Below are 24,603 nucleotides of genomic sequence, written 5' to 3'. Positions count from 1 at the left end.
GTGTTTGCATCCGGTGGAAATTATGGAGTTTTATCAACGCTGGTGGCGGTAGGGGCTGCATTTCTAAATTTACATGAGGCAGGATGCCTCGGAGCCAATTTATCTTCAAAAAAACCAAAAACAGACAGACAGAGAAAGAGAGAGAGACCTAAATGACCTTCCTCCACAGGTCACAACTGATAATGGATTACTGAAATAGGCACTTTTTGGCAATTCTTAAATTGATGTCATGTCAAACCCGACTTTAATTTCCTGAAACCTTTTGAACATTACAGTGAAGTCAAACTTTCTCCAAAGGGAAAAAGCGGCTCATTTTTATATATCTTACCACAGGTAGACACTATCTTTTTCAAATGTACACACACACCTAGACACGCACACACAGAGTTAGGCATCCCTGTGTGGACTAATTGTTGACAGGTGGCCCTAATGTTCTCCTTTGAAACCAAAGTGTGATTTACGACCACGCTCCCCGAGACCCCGGCTTTCAGCACCGCTACTACAAACTTATCTTTTTCTCCCTGCTTCTGTCGCCTACCTCCTCCCACTTTTATTCCTTCTGCTCTATCTCTTCTTCATTTTTCCTCAATTGCACCTCATTACTTTGCTAAGTCACTTTCACCTCCGAGCCCACTTTGATGTTTCTGTGCTTCTCTGTCTCTCATCGCAGCACAGCAGTGACTCTCCAGACATCCTTTTAATGTTTGATGAACTATTTTTCACACCGTGGAGGAATGTGTCCATGCATGTACGTGTGTGTGTGTGTGTGGTGGGGGGTTGGGGAGCTACACGAGGAAGACAGGAAGGACAAAGAAAGCAAGGGCACTCAGGAGAGTGTATGTAAGACCTGACCCTGAAACCTCATGTGCCAGTCCAGCATCTTCGATCAACTATTTGAAGACTTTTGGGCCGCACAATGCTGGGCGTAGGATGAGAGACATGGATCATCTATAATATTTCCATCTATAATATTTATGACAATTATTGCTATTATTCAGAAAAATAGCCTGTGTTCAATATTGTGAAACACCTAAAAATTGAATGGATTTCATTATAACGACGCTAAACCCTCCAAATATTTATTCTGTCTTTTAGCAGTCCAGCCGATTGACCTCGAGCAGCAGTAATCTGCTATAGTGCCCAACAAACTCAAACACATTTTCAAATACGTGTTTTTAAACTGTGTATAATTTGCACAAACAAACAGACAAAGGTAAAAGACTGAGACCAGACTACGGTGTCACATTTCTGCCGTATGTGAGCATCCAAGTAGTCCAGTGATAGGAATCGGTGCCTCCACAGCAGCAACCGATAATATGGTATGAAACAGTGTTTACGTTGATGCCACAGTGTAACGCACTTACTGAAGCAGTAAATCACGGAGGGTGTGACTGCACTCAGAGTGACCAATCTTAGCAGACGAGCAGCCGTACCTCATGAACCACAGCAGGAAAAACAGGAACAGGAGAGAACAGCATCGAATCAACTGAACTCAGAACTACAAGGCTTGTAATGCCTCTGGGTTAAACAGATGTTTCATATTGACAGTTCAAATAAGTGAACGAAAAACACTGCAACAATATCCACTGAGCTAATAACATCCAGCAAAAGATAAAGTGAGGTGAGTTCATCTGATATGGCATTGGGAATACATCAGATAAAAACAAAAAGCCTGGTCACAGGATACAGTGAGAAAATTGTTAGATATGATAAGACACGATTTTAAATATTTATCTTCCAACTGCAAGAGGTTAGGTTCAAACAAAACTGCCCATCTAAATATTTTACTTCAGCACATTAACACTTTTTGCTGGAACACAACGTGGGATAAATAACAGTGTCTCTCTTAAATAAAAAGAAAGATGTGTACATATCCAAAGGAGTACACTGCTCTGTGGAATAGATCACACATCTGCTTGCATGACCTTCACTTTTGAAGTTAACGAACTGCTTGTTACAGTATTTTAAAGTTCAGGAGCTTGTTTCCACGGCAGTAAGATGAAAAGTATGTCACGAAAAAACATGACTTAAGTTTTCAAACCTCTTCTACTATAGCATGCAGAATTACCCACCAATCGATTCCCAGTCATGTGGTTCTCTGAAGTGTTTATCAAGTTATCCACCCGCTACTGGCAGCAGCACATTTATCAAAGCTCAGCGATATTCCAGGAAGACCATGACTCATAGAAACTGTGATAATTTACTCCCAGTAACACCTTTGGGGTCAAACAGTGCAGGTTACACAAAGTCTGTGTTTATCAGCGTGCATCTTTGCCAGAAAGGTACACACAGCTAGTGTGAGTGGCCTGCAATAGTGTTTGACAAACAAGGGAGACAAGGTTGTGGCAGAGTCCCTGGAAAAGTGGCTCTTGTGACAACCAGTCACTGGAAACACAAACACACATGCACACAGACACACACAGACTCCACTGCAGCAATCTCTAACCTGAAGTAACACTCCATTTAGCTCACCATTTTTATATCGCTGCACAATCACGACAAAATACTTGCAGACGGAGAGATACTTGCTGAAAAAGAGCGACTGTCGTGCTTACAGTCGTCATGTGGACAGAAACACATCTCTAGGTGAATGCAAAGGTTGCCCCCTCCCTGCTTAACGTGTTAGAGGGTGGCAAGAGGGGATGGGCAATAAGTCTACGCCGTATGTACGCAGTAACTGCAGACCCGTCTGAAGACCTGTGTCGTCACCGCTGTCCCAGGAATGTTACCAACTGTTGCGTTAATGGAGGCCACAGCTACTGTGATTGGCCTGCTCAGTACAGTTGTTTCCTCTTATGCATTTCTGCTGCAGTTTTCAAAAGGAACTGTGAGAGAAAAATAACCGTTGCCTCAAATATAAGGAACAACAATCATACCCTCAATACAAGGACTCGGAGACAACAGCAGATTCCTGGTTGGAGATTTCATGTCTGAACAAACAACATACAGATTTGCCTACGGAAAAAAAACATGACCACAACAAAGTGTGGGGACCCAGGAGGGAAAAGGCCCAGTACTGCATTTGTTTCTATTATGGCTAGAACAGCATATAACACCAGGCCACAGCCACAAGGTAATTAACACATAAAACACCACCCACAAGTATAAATGCTGGGAACGGCATTGGCCACTTGGTTAGGTTATATCTTAGATTATACAAAGATTCTCTGCAGAAGTTGAAAAGAGTGTAAGTGAGCAACACTAACGTGGCCGCTAAGGCATTACTAACAAAACCTGCTGTTTGTAAACTATGTTGTTGATGTAATTGTCAACTGATCATTAAAAACAGTCAACCTGAAGCTTTTTAATATGTTCGTCTGAAACAGGTCTGTGTTGTAAATGAGACAGAGTCTCAGTGGAACTTCCTGTATAAATAAAGGTTCAATAAATCAAAATTAAAAATGAATCTGACAACAGGTAATTTAAGTCATTTATGATGTAAACACATTACACACTGATTTCAGCACTCGGTATGTGAGGATATAACTGTATCAAAACTTCATGGGTCAGTATGTACCTTATTTTTGAAGTTGCGAAAAGTAAATGAGTAAACTAACAGAAACAAGTTTTTGGATTTCCTGTTAACTTATATAAACTCTCTATGACGTTTGCTGCCAGATTAAATTATTCTCAAAAATGGGGGCTGGAAAAAAACCCTCATAGAGAGTCTAATGAACTTTCGAGGCTAAACTTCCAAGTATATCACAGCTGGTAAACAGTTCTGGGTGGAATCCGTGGTCTGTTCTAAGGATGTGAATGTGTCAACATAACCAGACTAGATGAGAATTACTGTTTAGTTCACAGAGATTACAGAACTGAGGAAGCTGCTTGTCATCTAGTTTTGGAACAATCATGTATTACATCACGACTAACACATTTATTACTCACTGTGACAACTCACTAATATACAGAGTGTATCAAAAAGAATAATCCAGTTTTAAAAAGCTCTATTTTTTAAGAAATGGACATAGAAGCCAAGTAAGTAATTTTTGAAACATGTGGCTGAATATAAAGTTTTACATACAAAACTCAAAATGTTCACAGGTGCTCAGTGTCCCCCCTCTGGAAGCGGCATATGTCCACACAGTACTCACACCCGTCTGAGCATGTCAGGAGTCACAGCTGTTGCTATGCTACCAACCGGCAACCACTTAAAACTCCTAAATCTGCTCTTCCTAACAGTTTTCATTGTTACCAGTTGTGTGTATGTATTCTTCTGACCACAACTCTACTGCTGAGACGCCAACTTGGACTTCTAAAACTGAAACATCAATAAGCGTCTCACTTCTTCACCCTCCCAGCTCCTTACCATGTAATGGAGACCCTGAGGGGCTACTGGACAGGCCAGGTATGGGGCTACAGCGCCCACCGATGCCTCCTCCACCTAAGATGCAGCCACTTCCTGCGAGACTTCCTGCTCCTCCTCCTAAAGCAGCTGCCCTGTTCAGCTCCTGTTCAATCTCCTCCAATCCAGCGCTCTTTTGAAAGCGCGACATCCGGTTTACCACACGTGGGGACATGTGAGTCCGGGCACACGGTGCACCGCCGTAGGGGTTGATGGGAAATACATGTGTGGTGCCACGGAGGGTGCTGACGGCTACCCAGCGACTGTCCTGGCTGAAACACATGTCCTGTACCTGGATCCAGACAGGTGAAAAAAAATCAGACAAAAAACAGAGCAGATAAATGTCACACCATAAGCATAAGTAGTGGAAATGTTGACACATACCACATAAAACTTTCTTTCTGAAAATTCCATTAAAGTGTAGAGGCTGGTCGACGTGTAAAAACTGGAGAGAATGTTTTTGTGTTAGTCTAAACCATCTCACATCCTCAGGGATCAGTCATTGGGCAGCTTTTCTCTGTATCTGCAGCCCCTCAGTTTCATTCTTAGAAGCCACTTCTATGTGGATGATCCTCGGGTGCATACGCTCCTAAAACAGAACGATGCCTACTCCATACAAACTACACACTGAGTGACTTGAGAAACTAAGTACTTGGAGGGTGGTAAACCTCCTAAATTTTTGGTCCTAATATCACTGGTGGGATGGCTCTGGGACAGTGTGGAAAGCCTACTGTCCCAAACATGGGTTTACAGTGGACCTTGATTTTAGATTTGCTGGTCAGAGAAGATACAGTGTTGAAATGAAGCTTCTTTCAGCTGAGACAGTTGGCAAAGATAAAAAGCTTTTCCACACTGGCATATTATCATTTGTGCACAATTCAAAATAATCCCATCTGTGAATATGGTCAAAGAGAGAGGCCTGGGCTTCTCTGCTGTCCCTCGGACCCAGACCTGTGGCAGAAAGTGGATGGATGGTCTCAAAATAACTTGATGAATGTGTAAAATATATTTACATGCCTGCGTATTTTATTCAGCACAGAAACATGGACGCAAAAGTAAACTACTCCAAAGTGCAACTAACTCTAGTGTGACTGGGCTATAGTGTTAATCGCAGAGATCAAGAGATATGACTGAGATGTCGACTAGCCTGACAGAAACAGACAACAGTTTTTGCAAGAGGTGACAATAAGATATGAGATTGTTTGGCGATAAAATAAATGACCAAGAAAAATGGCATCCTTATTTAGTTGCTCTTCTCCAACACTCAGGGAGCAGACATTCAAGAGAAGATAGGATCTCCCCGAGCACGTCAGACATGCAGGAAACCAGACAAATAGGCTGCATGAGACAATACAAGCACTGGAGAGTGGGAGCGAGAAAATGAAAAGACAAAGAGATAAGGTGACAGACCGATGAAATGATTGTGCGCTGAAACTGCATCTATCACTTGGCATGCCTTTAAAAAAAATAAATAAATAATAATACATATATCTATTATATCTATATGGCAGGCTGGAGAGTGTAGATCCAGGAGAAAGTTTACAAGAGGAATGCCTGGCTCCTCAGTCAGCCAGCCAAAGAGAAAGCTCTGTCCCTCCAGGCCTTTCTAATCTTTTGCCAGGTCAGACGAGGTAATTGTCCCCAGCAATGACAGTTAATGGGGCATCCTCTGCATACCAGACAGTTACTTTACTTTACAAAGATGACTGAAAGAGGAGGGCTGGCCTCTGCTGTAGCTTATAAGAGATGACTCAGAGATGAGAAAGGGCTACTTTGTGTGTGTTGTAATTGGTCATAATAGACCTGTCAGGGCTCCAACAGTAAATGGGTCCTGGATATCATGGCCAAATCCATTTCGATCAGGTGGGGGATTACCTGAAGGGTGGCTATAATTGTACTTTCATGGTGTGACAACCATCCACATATCAAACATTTGTCAAATGTTATCTCAAAAAGGCGGAATGCATCTGCTTTCAGTCACATGCAAGGGCTGATGTGGAGGTAGCACATTCCTGAAAGACTGGATAGCTCTCCCTTGTATTTTCCAACAAAGTACTTGATGACATGTGTGACAGTCAGAAGATGATAAGACGAGTTTAATGCCTTTGTTTTTCTTTTTAAATCAGTCACACCACGTAGTGAAGATTAAGCATCTCAGCTGACCTGAGAACAAGTCTGAAAGAATGACGAGAATGTGACAAAGATGTGACCAGATAAACACCTCTCACACGGAGGCGTGAGATGGACAATTAACGAGGGTTTATGTGGTCGTTAGCATCGGACGCCTCATCCTTCTCACTTTGACAGACTAACTACGATTACAAAAGTTACATAACAGGCCTCTGTTTGTCAATATTGTTACGGCAGCCTAATTTGATCTATAACGATGGAAAAGCACTGTTAACTGTGAGCAGAAGCGTAATAGATTTAAACAGATCCATAAGTGTGTAAATGCTTTTAAACAATGTGGATATACTAAAGATGGCTGATGTGGGTTTTGAACACAAATGTCTTCTTGGGACTGGAGCTGCTGCTTTGTGTCAGAACTACAAGTTTAGATCATTTCCACTGCTTCACAAAAAATATCACAACATTAAAACAAGATGTTTTTAACATTAAAGTCAGTAAGGTTTTTAAATATTGACATATAATTGGCAAATACTCAAATCACATGTTTGCACAAGAAGCCTGGTTACTCTGTGGAAGTAGGTTACAAAGGAAATCTGACAGTGACAGTCTGTCCCCAAAAACTCCATTTACACAGTGATTAGAATGTAAATAAACACATAAAAATACATTTTACATAATGAAACAATGGAAAGGCAACATGTCAACTGCTAAAACTCTTAAAATCTTTTTTTTTTTTTTTTGCAATAGAGGCAAAAAATGGAGTTTTGGTCTGCTTAACAAAACACAGTGGAACATCTAACAACTAAAATGTTAATATAACTAGTAACATCTTAGTAACATGACTGGATATATATAAATAAAAGTACCCCAGAAATGAGGCAGAGAAGGGAGGGGTTCACCTCTCTTGTGTGGGCAAATAGATCAGCTGTTTCAAGAATAACATTTCTCAGTATTAAACTGCAAAGAATTTTGCTTTTATTATCTAAGGTACATAACATCGTTCAACCATTCAACGAATCTGGAGAACACAAAGAGTGAACATCAGTCAATCAGTATGAAATGCTGCGACCTGAGGGGCCTGAGGGGCATTAAAAATCAGATCTCAGAAACACTGAAAACCAATATTAGTCAATATGCAGGTTCAAACTACTTTATGCAAGTTAAGACAACAGTAAAGCAGCTTCTTTCTTTAGGCCTGAGCTAATTTAAAAATGTGTGAGGGAAAGTGGAATTTCAAATTGTTTTTGAAGATCACGTATGACATGCCGAGCATTATAAAGAAAAGAAGGCCATATGGGTGCATTTGTGAATTAATACTAATGATATACACATATATATATATATATATATATATATACGTATTACAACAGTATGTCTGAGAGTCTGGTTGCTTAACTGGCGTTCTTTCAGACGTCTTACCTGTTGAAAACATGTGCTGCATTACTATAATTCAATGTTATTTATACAGCACCAAATCATGAAAACAATCACCTCAAGGTGCTTAATATTCTTAATAAGCACCCTACAATAATATAGAAACAATCAGACAACACCCTATGAGCAAGCACTTTGGCAAAAGTGGGAAGGAAAAACTCCCTTTTATCAGGAGGAAACCTCCAACAGAACCAGGCTCAGGAAGGGGCGGGGCCATCTGCCCCAGAAGTCTATTGATTGAACAAAGGAGATACCAAACCACTGAGCAGAAAGTAAACACAAAATGCAGCTTCTAAATGAAGGTGTTTATTATTAAGGCCCTGTGTGCAAAAAAGTGGCTCCCCCCAGGTTATAACTTAAATGAGCTGTGGTGTTTCACCTTTGGAAAGCTGAGTTCAACAGCCACACCCAGACCTGATTACTGCCACACCTGTTCTCAATCAAGAAATCGCTTAATAGGACCCGCCTGACAAAGAAAGGAAGATCCTCAAGAACCAGACATCATAGCACGATCCAAGGACATTCAGGAACAAATGAGAAACAAAGTAATTGAGATCTCTCAGTCTGGAAAAGGTTATAAAGCCATTTCTAAAGCTGTGGGACTCTAGCGAACCACAGTGAGAGCCATTATCCACAAATGGTAAAAACATGGAATAGACGTGGAAAAAGTTGAAGTTTTTGAAAAGTGTGTCCTATTACATCTGGCGTAAAAGTAAAACAGCATTTCAGAAAAGGAAAATCATACCAACAGTAAAATATGGTGGTGGTAGTGTGATGGCCGGGCTGTTTTGCTGCCTCAGGATCTGGAAGCCTTGACATAATTTCCTTAGAGATTAATAAAGCACTCTGATTCAGATTCTGAATCTTTGTGGTAATTCTGCTGTCTACCAAAACATCCTGAGGGAGACTGTCCACGACCTCAAGCTGAAGCACACTTGGGTTCTGCAGCAGGACGATGATCCAAAACACACCAAGTCCATCTCGGAATGACTTAAGAAAGACCAAATGAGGACTTTGGAGACGCTGTGGCATGACCTTCAAAAGGCAGTTCACGCTCAAACCCTCCAAGTGGCTGAATTACAACAATTCTGCAAAGATGAGTGGGCCAAGATTCGTCCACAGCGCTATAAAACACTCATTGCCAGTTACTACAAACGTTTGATTGCAGTTATTGTTGCTAAGGGTGACTAGGGCTGGGCAATATGGCCTAAAATTCATATCACGGTATAATTTTAAGCATGTGCGGTAACGATATATATCGCGATATATTCTTTTCTTCTGTATAACGTATTTTCCACACTATAAGGACTTAAAATCCTTTATTTTTCTCAAAAATCGAGAGTGTGCCTTATGTATGAATTCCGGTTGTGCTTACTGACCTTGAATCGATTTGGGCGTGCAAAAATCTGTTAAAAACGTTTTAGTACAACTTTGGTAAACTGCACTGCTTGATGGATTGTCAGAGCATTACGGCTGCCGTAGCGAGGAGCTTCGGAGTAATCTGGGTCCTAAACTCCGTCAGCTTCAGGTCCCAAAGTCAAACGAACACTAAGAGTTAAAAACGGTCTAAATGATTTCATCTTTAATAAAATCATCAGCGTTGCTGCTGTACCAGGTGTACCAATTAAGTTTAACATCCAGGCATCCATGAAAACAGAATTTATTAAATTTAACGGAGTTAGAAGTTAGCAGGAAGTTAGCTCGCTAGTTTCCACCTAAACTTGACATACCATGTTCTGACTGAGAGATTTTTGAAACTAATTCAAACGTACAGCTCTGCTACCACTTCCAACATAAATGAAGACAGAAACTAAACAGCAGTGGCGTTTGCAGGGTTACTGAAGTTGGACTACCTGGTATATAATGTTGTGCTACGTGATTGCTAGCGACACACGGGGGGGGCGCGAACATTTTTCTTGTAAAACAAAGGGGGGCCCAGCAAAAAAGTTTGGGAACCACTGCTAAAAATAAAGGCTGAAGAAATTGTGTTCTCACAGAGCAGCCTCATTACTGAAGCACAAATAAATGTGCCAGTTAATTTTTCATTCATTCAGATGACTGGACATCAATTGATGCTACAGACTGTTAAGTTTAGTAGAAGAGCCTCGTGGCTCTGAGCTCATCCACCTTCTGCTCCGCCTTCAGCCCCTTACAGCTGTTATCAGCTCGCAGGTCTGTTTACCTGGCCTCGGGTCACTGACAGCCAGCCGCATGTTTGGTCGCTGGAGACAGATAAGGCGTCCACCTCCACCTACCTAACTCAAGACTTTATGACTCCCAGTATGTTTCTGAGTTCTGTGTGTGTGTGTGTGGTGTGTGTGTCTGTGTGTTATTGTGGTGATAACCCCTGTCCCAAACACAGGCAGGGGCCGGCATTCAGTGTTTACAAGGGCTTGGATCAAAGCACCCTCAGTGTGCAGCCAGTCAGCAGACCTGACGTTTGGTCATACATTAACTGCAGGCAGGCTGTAGGAGTGTGTGTGCATGTGATGGTGTGTGTTCCCAGTCAATAATCCTGAACTTAACAAGGCCTGAAGTACTTTTGTTGAGCAAGCACTTCTCCTTTCTACTGTAATTAATGAGAAAAAGTCAAACTAAAAATAATCTTGAGAACTACAATCTTTTTTCTTTTCATTGTTTTATTAAATTAATTACCATATCCCTTCACTTCATTATTATAGACCATACATTTAGTGAAAGTGTCAAAGTGTAGGTGGTGAAAATTAGCTGCCCACAGCTAATATACTGCTCGATATACTCTTTTCTCTCCCTAAAGTATTATTAAATGACCACATGTAATAATGTGTCAACTCAAGATTTTAGCAGAGACATCCTCTTTAATTAAAACTTTCTTTTTTGATAAAGTAATGGTTAGGTTTAAATCAGGTAACACGCAAGTGTTTCTTCACTCACTATGTATCTGTACACAGCTTTGCATTTAATCATTAGTTAAAATTCATCTCTGGCTCTCTTCCTCTGTAAGTCTTTTGTTCTGTCTCCCTTCATCACCAACTGGTCACACAGATAGCCGCCCCTCCCTGAGCCTGGTTCTGGAGGATGTTTCCTCCTGTTAAAAGGGAGTTTTTCCTTCCCACTTTTCACAAACACATTCTCATTGGTTGTCTTAATGCTGGGGTTTCTCTGTATTACTGTAGGGTCTTTCCTTACAATATAAAGCAACTTCAGGTAACTGTTGTTGTGATTTCGTACTATAAAAACACAATTATGCTAAATTGTATAGAATAACAACACAGGTAATATTTTAATGCTGTTTAAATGTTGCAGTTCATCGAGGGGGTGGAGCATGTTATTTTCTATAAACTGGATGAATGTTTTTCTTTACCAATCATGTATTTTTCTCATAAATGTATCTGTTTAAATGGGAATGTGGTTTGGAGGGGGACTGGTCCAAACCTGGATCTCACTCAAACTGGACAGCTAAGGGAAGGGTCATCTCCTGTCTACTACTGAAAGGAAATGAAGAAACAACAGAGGATAACTAAGTCATTAAATAAATGATAAAAGCTGTGAGTTTAACAGTTGATCTACATTCCTACCCACAATATGGTCATGAGATAGTGGTTGTTTCATCTTTGGAGAGAGGGAGAGTAGCTCTCAGTTCCGGTGGTCCAGGTATCTCAGTAAGATTATTCTTCGCCACCTAGGTTTTGCGCTAAAAAATATGAGGAGAAAACCCCTGGGCTGAACCGGGACAGCCTGGAAAGTTTATGGTTTTGAGCTGGTAAAATATCCCTGGAGCAGCCAAAGGAGACAGTCAGGGAGAGGAAGGTCCAGCCATCTACGCAGCACAGCTCAGCAAGGTAGTAAAAATGAGGTTGGTGGATAAATAAATGCATTACTTTCTATTGTTGACCTTATGTATCACGCTAATGTTTTTAAATTTCATGGTCACTATTACACATACTTTTGTTCTATGGAGGGACGAGCAGTAATAAATTGTGTTTTGTTTGTAATACCGTACCTTTGTTCTTACCCTTTTTTTGGTTTCACTATCTTCACTATCTTAATCATATTGCAGTGATTTGACAGGAAGAAAGAAGTAATAATTATACTTACATACAAGTTCACAATTTACTACATTTGACTAGAATGTATGTGTATGTGAATCAATGCAATCTAAACACTCATTAAATATCTGTACTATTACTCCCAGTGGATGGTTGCAGTGTGCGTGTAGGTTTGAGTTTGTTTCAGACCTTGGCTTCGGTCTCCCCACGATGCAGCGTATAGAGATGGTGAACGGCACTCTGCGAAGATGCCCACGGGTGGGTGAGGATCTGGAAGACGTGAAAGTCATGTCCCAGGGTGTCGGCAGTTACCAGCAGCATTCCTACAAAGAACACATAGTCACTGACATCAGGAATCAGTCCGTTAGCCGGCTTCACTGTAAGCTGATTCTTAATGTGTGCTGTATAAATGGTTCTTATTTTATCGTGCAGCTGCTTGAATGCATGCCTTTTGTTTGTTTGTTTTTTGGCTAATGCTCAAATATTGTAATACGCACGGTTTAAAATGCACTTCGCGCTACATTTGTGTCATGTAGCAGCGCCTACCTTTTCAACTGGGCCAAACCATACAGTGATGACACTAATCGAACAAATTAAGCTTTGGAGGTCAATAGTGCTGTATACTCCATAATGATAAGGTTCCCATCCATACAACATAATGTGGTCTGAAGAGGAAAACATCTATGTTAACCATATGCATATCATCTGGCCTTAGAAGATGTGTTTTTACCGCAATCATCAAACGATCAAATGAGGCAGTATGATGTCCCATCACTCCACCAGAGACCTTTAGACCTATCACCTGAAGCACATGTTACATCTTGGTTTTTGTTTGTTTATTTTAATCATTTTAATCAAGATGATTCAAAATGATACTCCAATTTGTGCAGTGTGTCTTACTGTTCCTAATGGTACACTGACCAATAGGGGTGGGGGGAAAAATCGATACTGTGTAGTATCGTGATATTTTGTTTGCTAATAATGTATCGATACAGGGACAGCAGAAATCGATATTTTGTTACAAAAAAGGTTTTTGTGCTCTGACTTCAGAGCATGTTGATCCTTTTTCTGAGCAAGAATCCTGACATTCCTTCACTGTCCAAATGTGTTTAACTTGTTTTTGGCAGCAATAAACATGACAGTTTACTTATTTTAATTTAAGACATGTTTTATTTTAATTAAGTTTAAAACTTTTTTATTTAATGTAAAATTATATTTTGTTTTAATTTACTTTCAAATTCTTCAGTTGCTGAAGGGGCTGCACAGTTTTCATAAATTGCATAGTTCAGAATAGCTATAATTGTACCAGATGGTTGCATTCAGTTAAGTTGGACTAGACTGTAATACAAACCGTTCAGTTTGTCAACAATAAAACTGAAATGAGAGAAAGACTGAGTGTGAGACTTTGATATTAGATCAAATGAATATTGATAAAGTTTACCTTTATGTACAGAATCTGAATATCGCAAAATATTTTAAAAAATTGCAATAATATCGTATCGTGCGTTAAGTATTGTGATAATATCGTATCGTGGGATGTATGGTGATTCCCACCTCTACTGACCAACCAAAATATTTCAACTGCATTTTATTCCAGCAGCATACAACCATACAAACTGTGCATGACACATGTTAGACAGCATGAAAGAATTACTATGCACTTAAAACAAACAAACCAGCCCATTAAACATAGCCAGCTATCATTTGTGACAGTCATAAAATGCAACTTTGCCTTACATGATAGCTCGGTCTGGTAAAAGCACGGCTCGAGTCCTGTGATTGTTCAAGGACAGACGAAACGAGCGTCCATAAAAGAGGCAATCTATGTATTCGAGCATCAGTGCACATTTATGGGCGTGTCTATGCGCATTCAGAATCACCAAAACGCTGAACCACAGCGCAGCACAAGTGTAACCAACACTGACAGGCCCATTCATTTGGTCCTGTTTTATTTGAAGCTCGTCAAACTCCAGAAAGTATAGGTCCAAACCATAAACAACATGCCCAACAAACCACACCAGAACAAACCCAGATCTAAACTGGCTCGTCTACACTGCTTTTCAAATACAATCCAAAACCCATCCCCAGAAACCTTCTGACATGCTACAAACATGGAGATCGAGCAGCAACTCATAATACAACTCATTGATGCAGAGTGTAAAAAATGTCCAAGGCCCTGTCCTTCTGATGACTTCCAGACATAAATAATATTAAAGTAATTAGTATTTTCCTCTCAGTTTTTCCACTTGGAATCTTTTATGTGGAGGCTGCAGTAGGTTTTAATTAGTGGCCGGGCTTTATTGGGTGGCATGTCAAATGTGAAAAGAGGATGTTGGAATGGCATGAGATTAAAAGGATCCAACAACACGTGCGAGGGAGATGGAAAACACTCCCTTTCTGGAAAAAAAAGAAGCCATTTTTGCACATTCAGAGTCGAAGTTTCCCTTGGCCAAGATTTGAAAATTAGTAAAGAAAAAGCACTGCTCACAGATGATGAAAATCTGGATAAATGATAGGTTCGTGCAGATTATCAGAGGTGGAAGAAAGAAACTCTAACTAAAGCCAAGTGAAGTGTGCATTAAGACAGTGGTTAGCTAGTCATGCTGTATCAGAGCGACCAGAAAGCCAAAAAGCTAAGGCCCAGGGCCTGTAAACTCTTGAAAACCCACGCCCCAAACGAGGTGCCAAGCCACAAGAAGCATTTGCGTCAACTGGGAATAAAGAGAAAGAAGGGCCGGGGCCCTTCTAATTATAGAGTCTGGAAACGGAAGCGCAGGGCGATTAGGAGTTGAGGCACTGCGGTCTGTTTATCTGGGAGCTTCCTCTCGCTCTCAAACCCTCTCTCCCCTGTTCTCCGCTCTCGTTCACTTTTGCTCCTCTCTCTGTTTTGGTCGGGCCCTGCCCACCCAGTGGCTGGAGAGTCTGGCCCCTAGCTTTCTGACAGATGAGACTTGGCCACTGCCTTCTGGCCAGGGCCGGTGTTTCTCTTCTGCTGATGGTAGAGTCTGGGCTCCAAAAAAGTAACAGCTCAGGAAGGCTGGAGAGCTTTGCGAGTGCGAGTGCCCGAGGACTGGGGCTTTTGTGGCCTTGTTGAAATACAGAGGCCCTTGCCGAGAGGCGTCAGTCGGTTAGCCCACGGGAGGGCCAAATTAAAAAGCAGCTGAGCGGCCCGGTGGGTGAAAAGAGAAGGTTTTAAACAGCGGCTGGCTACAGCGGGGTTTGACACGTCCTATTTATAACACCTTGTCCCAGGGGTTACAGTGTTATTTACGATGTTTTAGTACCAAGATCGCTGGCACATGCTCTAAGACGTGCGCTAAACTGGAAGGGGTGACTTCTAATTTGCCATGTGTGCGAGACATGCGTTCATATGGGATATGAGGGAAGTGATATAATCATTTCCATAAATATCTGCTTTTGCTTTCTGGGGTTTTTTCCTCTTAAAATCTTTTTGTTTTGTTTTGCTGCAGGCTTTAGTGTCCCATCTCTGACCATCCAAACAGAAAACATCTGCTCAATCCCATTAATGTTGGGAGGATGTTTCATTTACAAAGTGGTGGGGCTAGCTTTATTCTTGACAAAGGCGGACGGGACGGGAGGGCGAACGGCTGAAAGAGAGAGAGAGGGAGAAAGGCAAAGAAATAAATGGAAAGAAGAGGGTGATTTCCCTACTTGGCAAAGTGGAACGCCACAACAAAACTAGTCCACTTTTTAATTAACAACACTACGCTGAAAAAAAAAAGCTTTGAAAATTGGGAAATTCTCAAATTATAACCATGTGGAGGGGATAAAGCTTACAAGATGGAGTACTTAGGGGATTCGGATAGCCTCGCTGTTACCAGGATGCATAAACTTCAGAGCAAATGAGCCCATTTACTTTGAAAGACTATCCATCATAAAGAGGAGGTTTTGTCTTCAGGGCTGGGAAGGACAGGACGTTATGTCTGTCTGAATGGATTTGTACATATACTGGACATATACAGCGCACAGCCACAATATTAAAAGCAATAAAAAGTGAAGAGGACAACGCTGATCCTCTCATTACAGGAAATCTTGGGTCCTAACATTCATTTAAATGCTACTTGTACTGTTAAGGACACCTGGACACACCCCTGTGACAACAGCATTTTCCAGCAGCACTTGGCTCCCACAGCAGGACAATTCACCTGTGCAACCAAGGTGCACATCTGGCCTCCAAAACGGTCCTACATCCATGCTCCGACATGTCATAACAGCATGAAAGAGCAGTGTTATTTTAGGCAGGTGATTTTAAATGGTAAATATAGCAGTTGGCCTTATTCACTCATTTTCTTTGCCTAACTGCTTTCTATCAAACATCTGCAATTATACTGCCCAACAATCTCCCTGCATTTTATCATATAAAGCCTAATAATATATCCTATACAAATTGTAATACTCTAAATATAATTTGTCATACTCTGCCAGGAAATTTGAGGACTTTTCAGAGCGGTGCCAGGAGTTTAGTCTTCAAACGCGAGAATATTAACATGGTTGTAATCAAAGGAACGTTAATGGTTATGTCTACTCTTTATAACTAGAGAAAATTGTGCTACTGATTGCAGTGCAAATTGGAGGGGGAAGAGTGTGCCCTACTAATCTTCTCAACACCGCAGCAGCAGACTAATATACGAGCAGTTTTATATCTGTTGGGCAGCAGAGTAAGCATTAGGGTTAGACAGATGCTAAAAAGCCAAAGTCAGCCGCCCCCAACAAAGCAGAGCGGGTGCAGTCTGACTAATTACTCATTTCTCTTAAAAGTTATAGCTACGTATTGCTTATGTTTTAGTACGGATGGTGTATGTTTATATTTGCATGTGCATTAAAAAACTTTGAGTAGCATATGAACAAAATTTAAACTAAACAACACTAGATGATGTTTATGTGTTGTCGAGGTAATGACAAAAATGTTTTATTTGGTTAGATCGCTGCAACCTTGACCTTTAACCTCTAAATTCATCCAGTGTTTGAATCCAGCAGTTTTTACTCAGCACTGAAATTTCTGAGCAAAAGTTAACGTCTTTGAATTCATTTGAGAATGAAATTCCTTTTATGATAATGTCATTAGAATTTAATACAAATACTGGTACAAATAAAGATTGTTCAGTGCCTCAGCAGAGCGAGCACCTGATAGCCACAACACCTTTTTTAAAGGCATGCTGTTCAGGTGTACCAAAATTCTCTGGGTCCCCGAAACGCATCGTTCTGAAGATGAAAAGAAGGCCACTTGAAGGCGGACAGAATGGAAGAAAAATGGAGAAAACAAGAGAGGCAGGAGAAGGAGGAGTGCTTACGGTTCATTTGATGTACAGTGGGCTGAAACCAAAAATTGTGTTTTTCTACACGCTCCATAGGCAGACCACCTGTGAGCACTTAGATATTAGTAGATATGAAAAAAGGTGTATATATGTGTGTGTGTGTGTGTGTGTGTGTGTGTGTGTGTGTGTGTGTGTGTGTGTGTGTGTGTGTGTGTGTGTGTGTGTGTGTGTGTGTGTGTCTAACCTAGCGGAGAAACAGCTAGCAGTTTGACATTACTATGCTGGAACGCTGGCTCTTTTAACAGGGCAAAAGTCACCTGGCTTTAAAGTCGTGCCGACACATAAGAGGCAGGCACCATAGAGGTCAAGTTCACAAAGCGTGACTGTTCTCAAAGCAGAGCTTCAGGGTTGTTCTTTCATCACCTTAAGTGGAAAAATACACTACTTAAGTTTGTGTTATAGGGCATTTACATATTTGCAAACTTCCTGCTGAAATTGTTTTAAAGAGGAGAAGTTTGTATTTGTCATTTGCCAGAAGGCTGTCCAACGAGCACATTATTGGCTGTATAAAAAGGCGAAAACATGAAGGAAGCCTCTGTTCTTGTTTCACCTGCAACAATCTGCCAAAGCTTCAACACCAGTTTGCTGCCACTAATCTAAATTCCCAATGAAGCCCAGGTCTTTTTGTTTTGCTTTTGTGGTTTCTCAACATGGGACAAACATGTTCTCACAGCAGCTCAAAGAAGGTTTTGACAGGAGTTAAAAGCAGGTTTTTTTGTCATGTCATATTTTAAAATCCCGAGAACATTCTGCTCACATCTAAAATCTATGGATTTAAAATCTACTGAAAGACTTTGGGACTGTCATCAGAGCTTAATCCCTTAGGCCAAGAGCGAGGTAAACTCCTTATGGGCTAGCTTGAGCATTTTTTCAGTTCTGTTAACCAATGAAATCCCTTCAGACTGTCACAGCTGCCATTCATAGGTAAGATTTAAGACTTCCTAGATCTCAGCTGGTCCACTGAAGCTGTGTGTCACAAAAAAGGATTATTGAGGCCATCCATTCTGTTTCAGGTTTCATAACTATATTTAATTTGAATGTAGGGTTTTTTAATTTAAATAAATAAAAACACAAAAATGACTAACAAATTATTTTGAATGATGGAAAAAGCAATGCAAAGTTACTTTGTAACAAGAGGAAACATGGTTCATCAGGCAAATAATCACATACATGAAGTTACATAAAGTAATGTAAACTGTTCTGCCTTTACAAACAGGCTTTGATGCTTTTATTTATCTGCAGATACAAAAAATTTGCAAATGCAAAACATAATAAACATATGTGTTGTATAAGTACTACACAAGTATTTATAAAAAGCTTAAAACACACTTGTGTACCTGTAATAAATTACAGGAAAATCGTTAACATTTGAATAAATGTTAATTATTTATATAGTGGTTTTCTGCTATAAGGGCATTTTAAGTGCTTATTAATTACAGTATTTGACAACAAATATATTAATTACATTACTTTAAAACATTAATAAATAACACACATCTTCATGTAGCCACGAGTTCATGTAACATTTTCTTCTCCATTTTTGTGGAGCCGAGTCTGATTCCCTTAACACGTGAGTGCCGGGTGCTGGGTGCACATCGGCTTGAGCTACTACTCCTTTTCCAGAATTCTCTTTTTTTGTCTGACTGAATCAAATTATCTCTGCTGAAAAAAATTAAGGGAACATTTGGGAACACCAAGTCGTAACCACTGCTTTCCATATATACGCTGCCAAACAAACAAACCGTTCCACAATTCATAGAAACAAGAAACTTCCCCACTGTCCTCTTCCCCACTCAGTCTCCCACCTACACACATACCATAAAGAAGTTCGAAATGACCTGCGCGTTACCGCACCATGTGGGCTATAAATGACTCCACACGGCTTTGCTGTTTGTTCTGGGGAATTTTTTTCTCAGCCAAGTTTTCCAGAGACCCTGAGTCACCGTCTAGCTCATCCAGTTCCACTCTGTAGCTCTGACCATGCACTTTAATAACCACTTTTCACCTGCAAGAGCGTGGGGCTTATCCACTGAGATGGCAAATATTTCATTATTTTATGATTTTTTTTGTAAAAAATAAAAAAATAAACTACTTTAGAAAACACGGTGTAATGCAGACCGTGTTTTTTGTAGGTTGGAAACTTACATGGTGAAGTCAGAATTTAGATGCTAGAACCAATGCTATTAGGCTCTTAAAACCACCACCTTGATACACAAGTAGGCAGTAAATGAATGCCTCTCATTGTACCAAAATAGCTGTTTACTGTAGAAGCTAAATGTGTTTGATAAACACATACATGACCAGCTTAAAATCACATCTTTGTTAAACCTTGTGTTTTCATCTGAAACAATAGAAACACCATAGCTAGAGATTAGTTGAAAACTAGGACGACACATCTCCTCACAGTGCTCCCTGCACAATGCATGGTTTTAAATCACATTCTGGTCTGCTGTCAAATACTAATGACAAATAGCAAACGATGGAGGTGTCAGCCTGAGCTGCAACAAGTACGACGGGCATTGTAAAAACACACCCAAATATTACAGTAGTCTCAGTAAAATTCAGTTTTTGTTTGTTTTTCTTAATCTCTCAAAAAGGCAAAACTGAGAGGCCTGTGGTGCAGAAGCTGTAAATCAGATCAGAGCCGCCTACGAGTGCTAATTGCTATCTTGGTGTGAAGACATGACTCAATCCATACTAAATGTGCGGCCGAGTGAAGCTGCTTGTGTGTGGGAATTCCCCTCATGTTCAACATGTGCGTGTGGGTCCAAGGTTTTTTGGCAACAGCCTGGTTTCTTTCACACATTAGTGAGATGTACAGATAGAGTTATTACACCACGAGCTGCCTTCATGGCACAGCTGCCTCAATGGTCAGGCACAACAAGCCAGGCTATTCATTAGACCAGCCTGTTGCTAAACCAGGGATATGGTTTATGGGACAGCTCCATGAGGGGAGAGATTCAGTTTTGATTCAGCTTCCATTAGTCGTGGCTTTGAAGGGGTATTCAAAACTTTTAGGTGGCTGCACAGTGGTGTTTTCCTGATCTACCGTGGATTTCATGAGGCTGAAAAAGGATTCTTCACAAGACAAAGGTGAAAATATATCCAGTACAAAACTTGACTCATGGTCAGGCAAGATTTCTGATTAATCTGTGAATTTGATTGATAATATAAGTAACAATAACCTGCAATGATTAAGGTTACTAAGTAAATACATTTATTCAAGCATAGCAGATACTTGCATGGGTGATGCTTTGAGTAGCTTCATTAACACCTGAACTTTTCAATCCACTACATTTATTTAAAAGCTATAGCCACAAGTTACTGCAGAGGTAAATGGAGTTAGGGATGGCCGTTATTTAAAAGTTATTAGTCTGTTAAATTACACCTAAAAAGCTGAAAACTAAGTTTGCAAGACCCAGGGAAATTAACTGAAGTTTTCTGTAACCTCAGAGTAAAATCTAGAAGTGAGCAAAAAGCTTAAGAAAGCTAAAGCAACAAAATGTTTTGCATTGTACAACCAGTCAAAACTCCAGGAATATTAAATGGACTTAGACTGAAAAGAAAGGAAATATCAGATCTTTAAATCTGAAAAGCAGAAACTTCGTGGATCTCTTTAGTTGAAAAATGACAAATGAGTACTTAAGAGTTCAGAATTAATTAATTATTCGATCGTGGTCCAAGTGAAACCCTTCCGAGTTGGGAATGCCTTTCACATTATTATATCAGTGCAATGTTATTACATATACTTGATACATGCTTCATACATATTATTCAAGACTAATATCAGCTGTTTAGAAAAATACAAAATGTGACATTCTCTTGGGCTGCAAATACAGGACTACAGGACGTCTTCTTCCACAACTGCATGTAAAGCAGCGGTCTCCAACCTTTTTTGCGCCACGGACCGGTTTATGCCCGACAATATTTTCACGGACCGGCCTTTAATGTGTCGCAGATAAATACAACAAAATAAAACTAGTACCAGTACTGAAAAAAGAAGATTTATTCATAACACACGTGAAAAGACCCAGGAAAACCGAGTTAACGGTAAAAACAATAACAAAATAACGCTAAAAACCGATAAAAACCCTGAAAACCAGACATTTCACACCGGAGCCTCAACTCTTGCGGCCCGGTACCAAACGACTCACGGACCGGTACCGGTCCGAGGCCCGGGGGTTGGGGACCGCTGATGTAAAGGACTTTATCAAACTGAGCATGGGCTGGAAAGAATAAAGCGGATGGAGCTCGCTTGATTGTTGAATCAATCACTCCATCTAGTGCCAGTCATACTCACCAAAAAAAAGAAAAAGGAAAAAAAGCCTCGTTGCTGGACAGTATCTCTTTCATCAAAATATGAGTCTATTTCGACCTTGGCGTTATACCCAATAATCAAGTCAAGGATCATTAAGGATAAGTGAAAAGGACGAGATGTGAAAGAAAACAAGCACACACACATCGCAGCTGTTAAAGAGAGCTCTTTGCCACTGCACTTCATCTGCGTCCCTCTAATTACACCACTAGGAATAGATCCACAGATCCACCGAAGCGCCAGCCGCCACACCAATAACTGGCGGCGAACGGTCCACCCTCTGTAGAGCCTCCAACACACACAAGCCACTGGGGTTTCTTACATAACTCTTCCCAGCCAAAACGTCTTGGTTTTCCAGGCTCTACTGGAGTCATATCATTGTTTCTTTCTTGTTTCTGCCATGTTGAGGTTGAACACTGTGAAGCGAACCTCAGTAAGGCAAGAAAGGTAGTTCAGTAAAAGCCACTTCCACTAACTTGGAACGAGTTCACTTAGAGGCAAACCAATGAACCAATCACTCAGGATTTGGACTCTGATCAAAACAAGAGGCCTTTAATTATAGAACACTGAAAAAGAGGCAGCTTAGAAATGAAAATGAATAAAAGAAAAACAATGATGAAAGCAGTCCTGCAAGAGAAGTTTCTATGCCTGTGTTCAGATTTAACCTAATCTCATCACATGCTCTGCCTGCAGTTTTTGTCTCTTTTTAAAAGGATTGAAATCTGTGTTTTTTTCACTGCATTTCTTTGCATTTTAAAGTTGTATTAGCTCTTTAGATTGGGCTCACTTAAGAGTTAGAAAGATTAAAAATGTGTCTGGAATTTTGATGATGACAGTGCCCTGTGTAAAGGGTCACGGCAGAGTCTTTTGGCTTGCTGACGCAGCATCAACCAGTACACCAGAACCACTGTAAAATCTACATGAACAGCACTGGAATACACCGAATTCAGTGGAGGCCTAGTTTGGATCTTAGAAGTAAAGACGACATTATTCCTTTAAATGATGAACAAAGACACTTTTCTTACACTACGACATAAAAAACACAGTCAGCTGGCTAACAACATTGTTCTTGTGCAGAAATGTTGATTCATTTCACATATCCATAGTGTTTTAGTCCCAATTTCCTTCAGCATCAATTTTAGAATAAAGATGTTCTGTTTTCATTTAACAAAAACGAGCGATTCATATTTCTGCAAAGGACCACGTTAGAGGATTTTGATCCCATTTGGCTGCTTAGAAATGGTTATTCTACTTTACATAATTGTAAGAATCATAATCAAGATTTGTTTTAATATATTTTAACAATTAATTCCAACTACAAAAAGCACAGCGACCAATCAAAGAAGAAAAGGCCAAAAACTGCCACAAAACCTTTACCAGTTACATCCAGTGCTTTCAAATGTAATGGAGTACGCAGAGCAAAGGACCCAACAGCAGACTTCAGAGGGAGACATTTATCAGCTGATACAAGTCCAAGGGACACACACAGGGACACACACAGGGACACACACACGGACACACACAGGGACACACACAGGCAAACACACACAGGGACACACACACACGGACACACACAGGCAAACACACAGGGACACACACACGGACACACACAGGCAAACACACACAGGCAAACACACAGGGACACACACACGGACACACACAGGCAAACACACACAGGGACACACACACAGGGACAGACACAGGGACAGACACGGGGGGAAACACACACAGGGACACACAGGGACACACACACGGACACACACAGGCAAACACACAGGGACACACACACGGACACACACAGGGACACACACACAGGCAAACACACACAGGCAAACACACACAGGGACACACACAGGGACACACACAGGCAAACACACAGGGACACACACACAGGGACACACACAGGCAAACACACACAGGCAAACACACACAGGCAAACACACACAGGCAAACACACACGGACACACACAGGCAAACACACACAGGGACACACACAGGGACAGACACAGGGACAGACACGGGGGGAAACACACACAGGGACACACAGGGACACACACAGGGACACACACAGGGACACACAGAGGGAAACACACAGGGACACACACACAGGGAAACACACACAGGGAAACAATGGAACAAAGGATGAATAAAGACACAGGCAGGACACGGGTGGGGAACAAACAACAGCTGAGACTAACTAAGGCTAACAAGACAGGTGAAGTAAAACTAGGAACAAGAAGCAGAAGACAAACAATTACCAAAAAAAAGAAAAGAGTGACAGTCTAAACACAGAAACACAATGTCCTGATGCATGCTCAATTATCCGGTTAAGGACATCCTGAACGTAGTGTTTTCAGTGGGAGAAACATTTCACCACTCATCCAACTGAGGATGAGTGTTCATCTTCACCCCAACCTTACAAACAGTACATCTGATTAATGACTGAAACTAGCAATGGGCTGTGAGGCCAGTTTCATGATCAGTAATATGCAAATTGGCATGACCATTGATGAACGGCCATCTCTGAATCGAGGAGGGGGCCTAAGGGTACATCTTTCACAATCTTACAATGCTGTGATTGCAGCCATTCCCCAACTCTCTGTCAATGGTACTCGTGGCCATTGATCAGTTTTTTTGGCTTCTCTTGGCGCCATTTCTGTTTGCGTGACTTCAAAAATCATTATTCTGGCAAATCCTGGCACGTGTTATCAAATGGTCAACTTAAATATTTCACCTGATCGTGATCACATTACATCAAAGCCAGATAAAGTTGGTCTGTCGGCCTTCAATAAATGATTTGGGAACAAAACAAGCTTTTAGTAGTGTCGGTGGTCAAAGTCAATGTTTGTTTGTGGGGTTTTTGTTGGTTTTCGTTGTTTTTTTTTTAGGGGAGGAGCAAGATATCAAGAGCAACTACTTATCCTAAGCTTTACTTCTTAGCAACCTTTTTAGCTCCTTAAGATAAGTATCCTAATGGGAAAAAATATAAGCACATATTTAGTAGCTTAGCCGCAT

At 40.8% G+C, this 24,603-nt stretch overlaps 1 protein-coding gene across 3 annotated transcripts in view; it reads right to left on the bottom strand.

Moving 5' to 3' along the window:
* bcas3 (BCAS3 microtubule associated cell migration factor) overlaps positions 1–24,603 on the bottom strand; it is a 318,948-nt gene that overhangs the window by 250,329 nt on the left and 44,016 nt on the right. For all 3 annotated transcript variants that reach the window (XM_080889011.1, XM_080889012.1, XM_080889013.1), the window contains exons 14-15: positions 12,127–12,260; positions 4,310–4,637 (exon numbers count right to left, since the gene is read on the bottom strand). In XM_080889011.1, coding sequence (XP_080745137.1) covers positions 4,310–4,637; positions 12,127–12,260 — 462 coding nt within the window. The remainder of the gene's footprint in view (positions 1–4,309; positions 4,638–12,126; positions 12,261–24,603) is intronic.

Source organism: Rhamphochromis sp. 'chilingali', assembly GCF_963969265.1.
Source record: "Rhamphochromis sp. 'chilingali' genome assembly, chromosome: 8".
Taxonomy (NCBI): Eukaryota; Metazoa; Chordata; class Actinopteri; order Cichliformes; family Cichlidae; genus Rhamphochromis; species Rhamphochromis sp. 'chilingali'.
The sequence above is the reverse complement of the archived record's forward strand: the minus strand, read 5'-3'. Positions and strand labels throughout refer to the sequence as shown.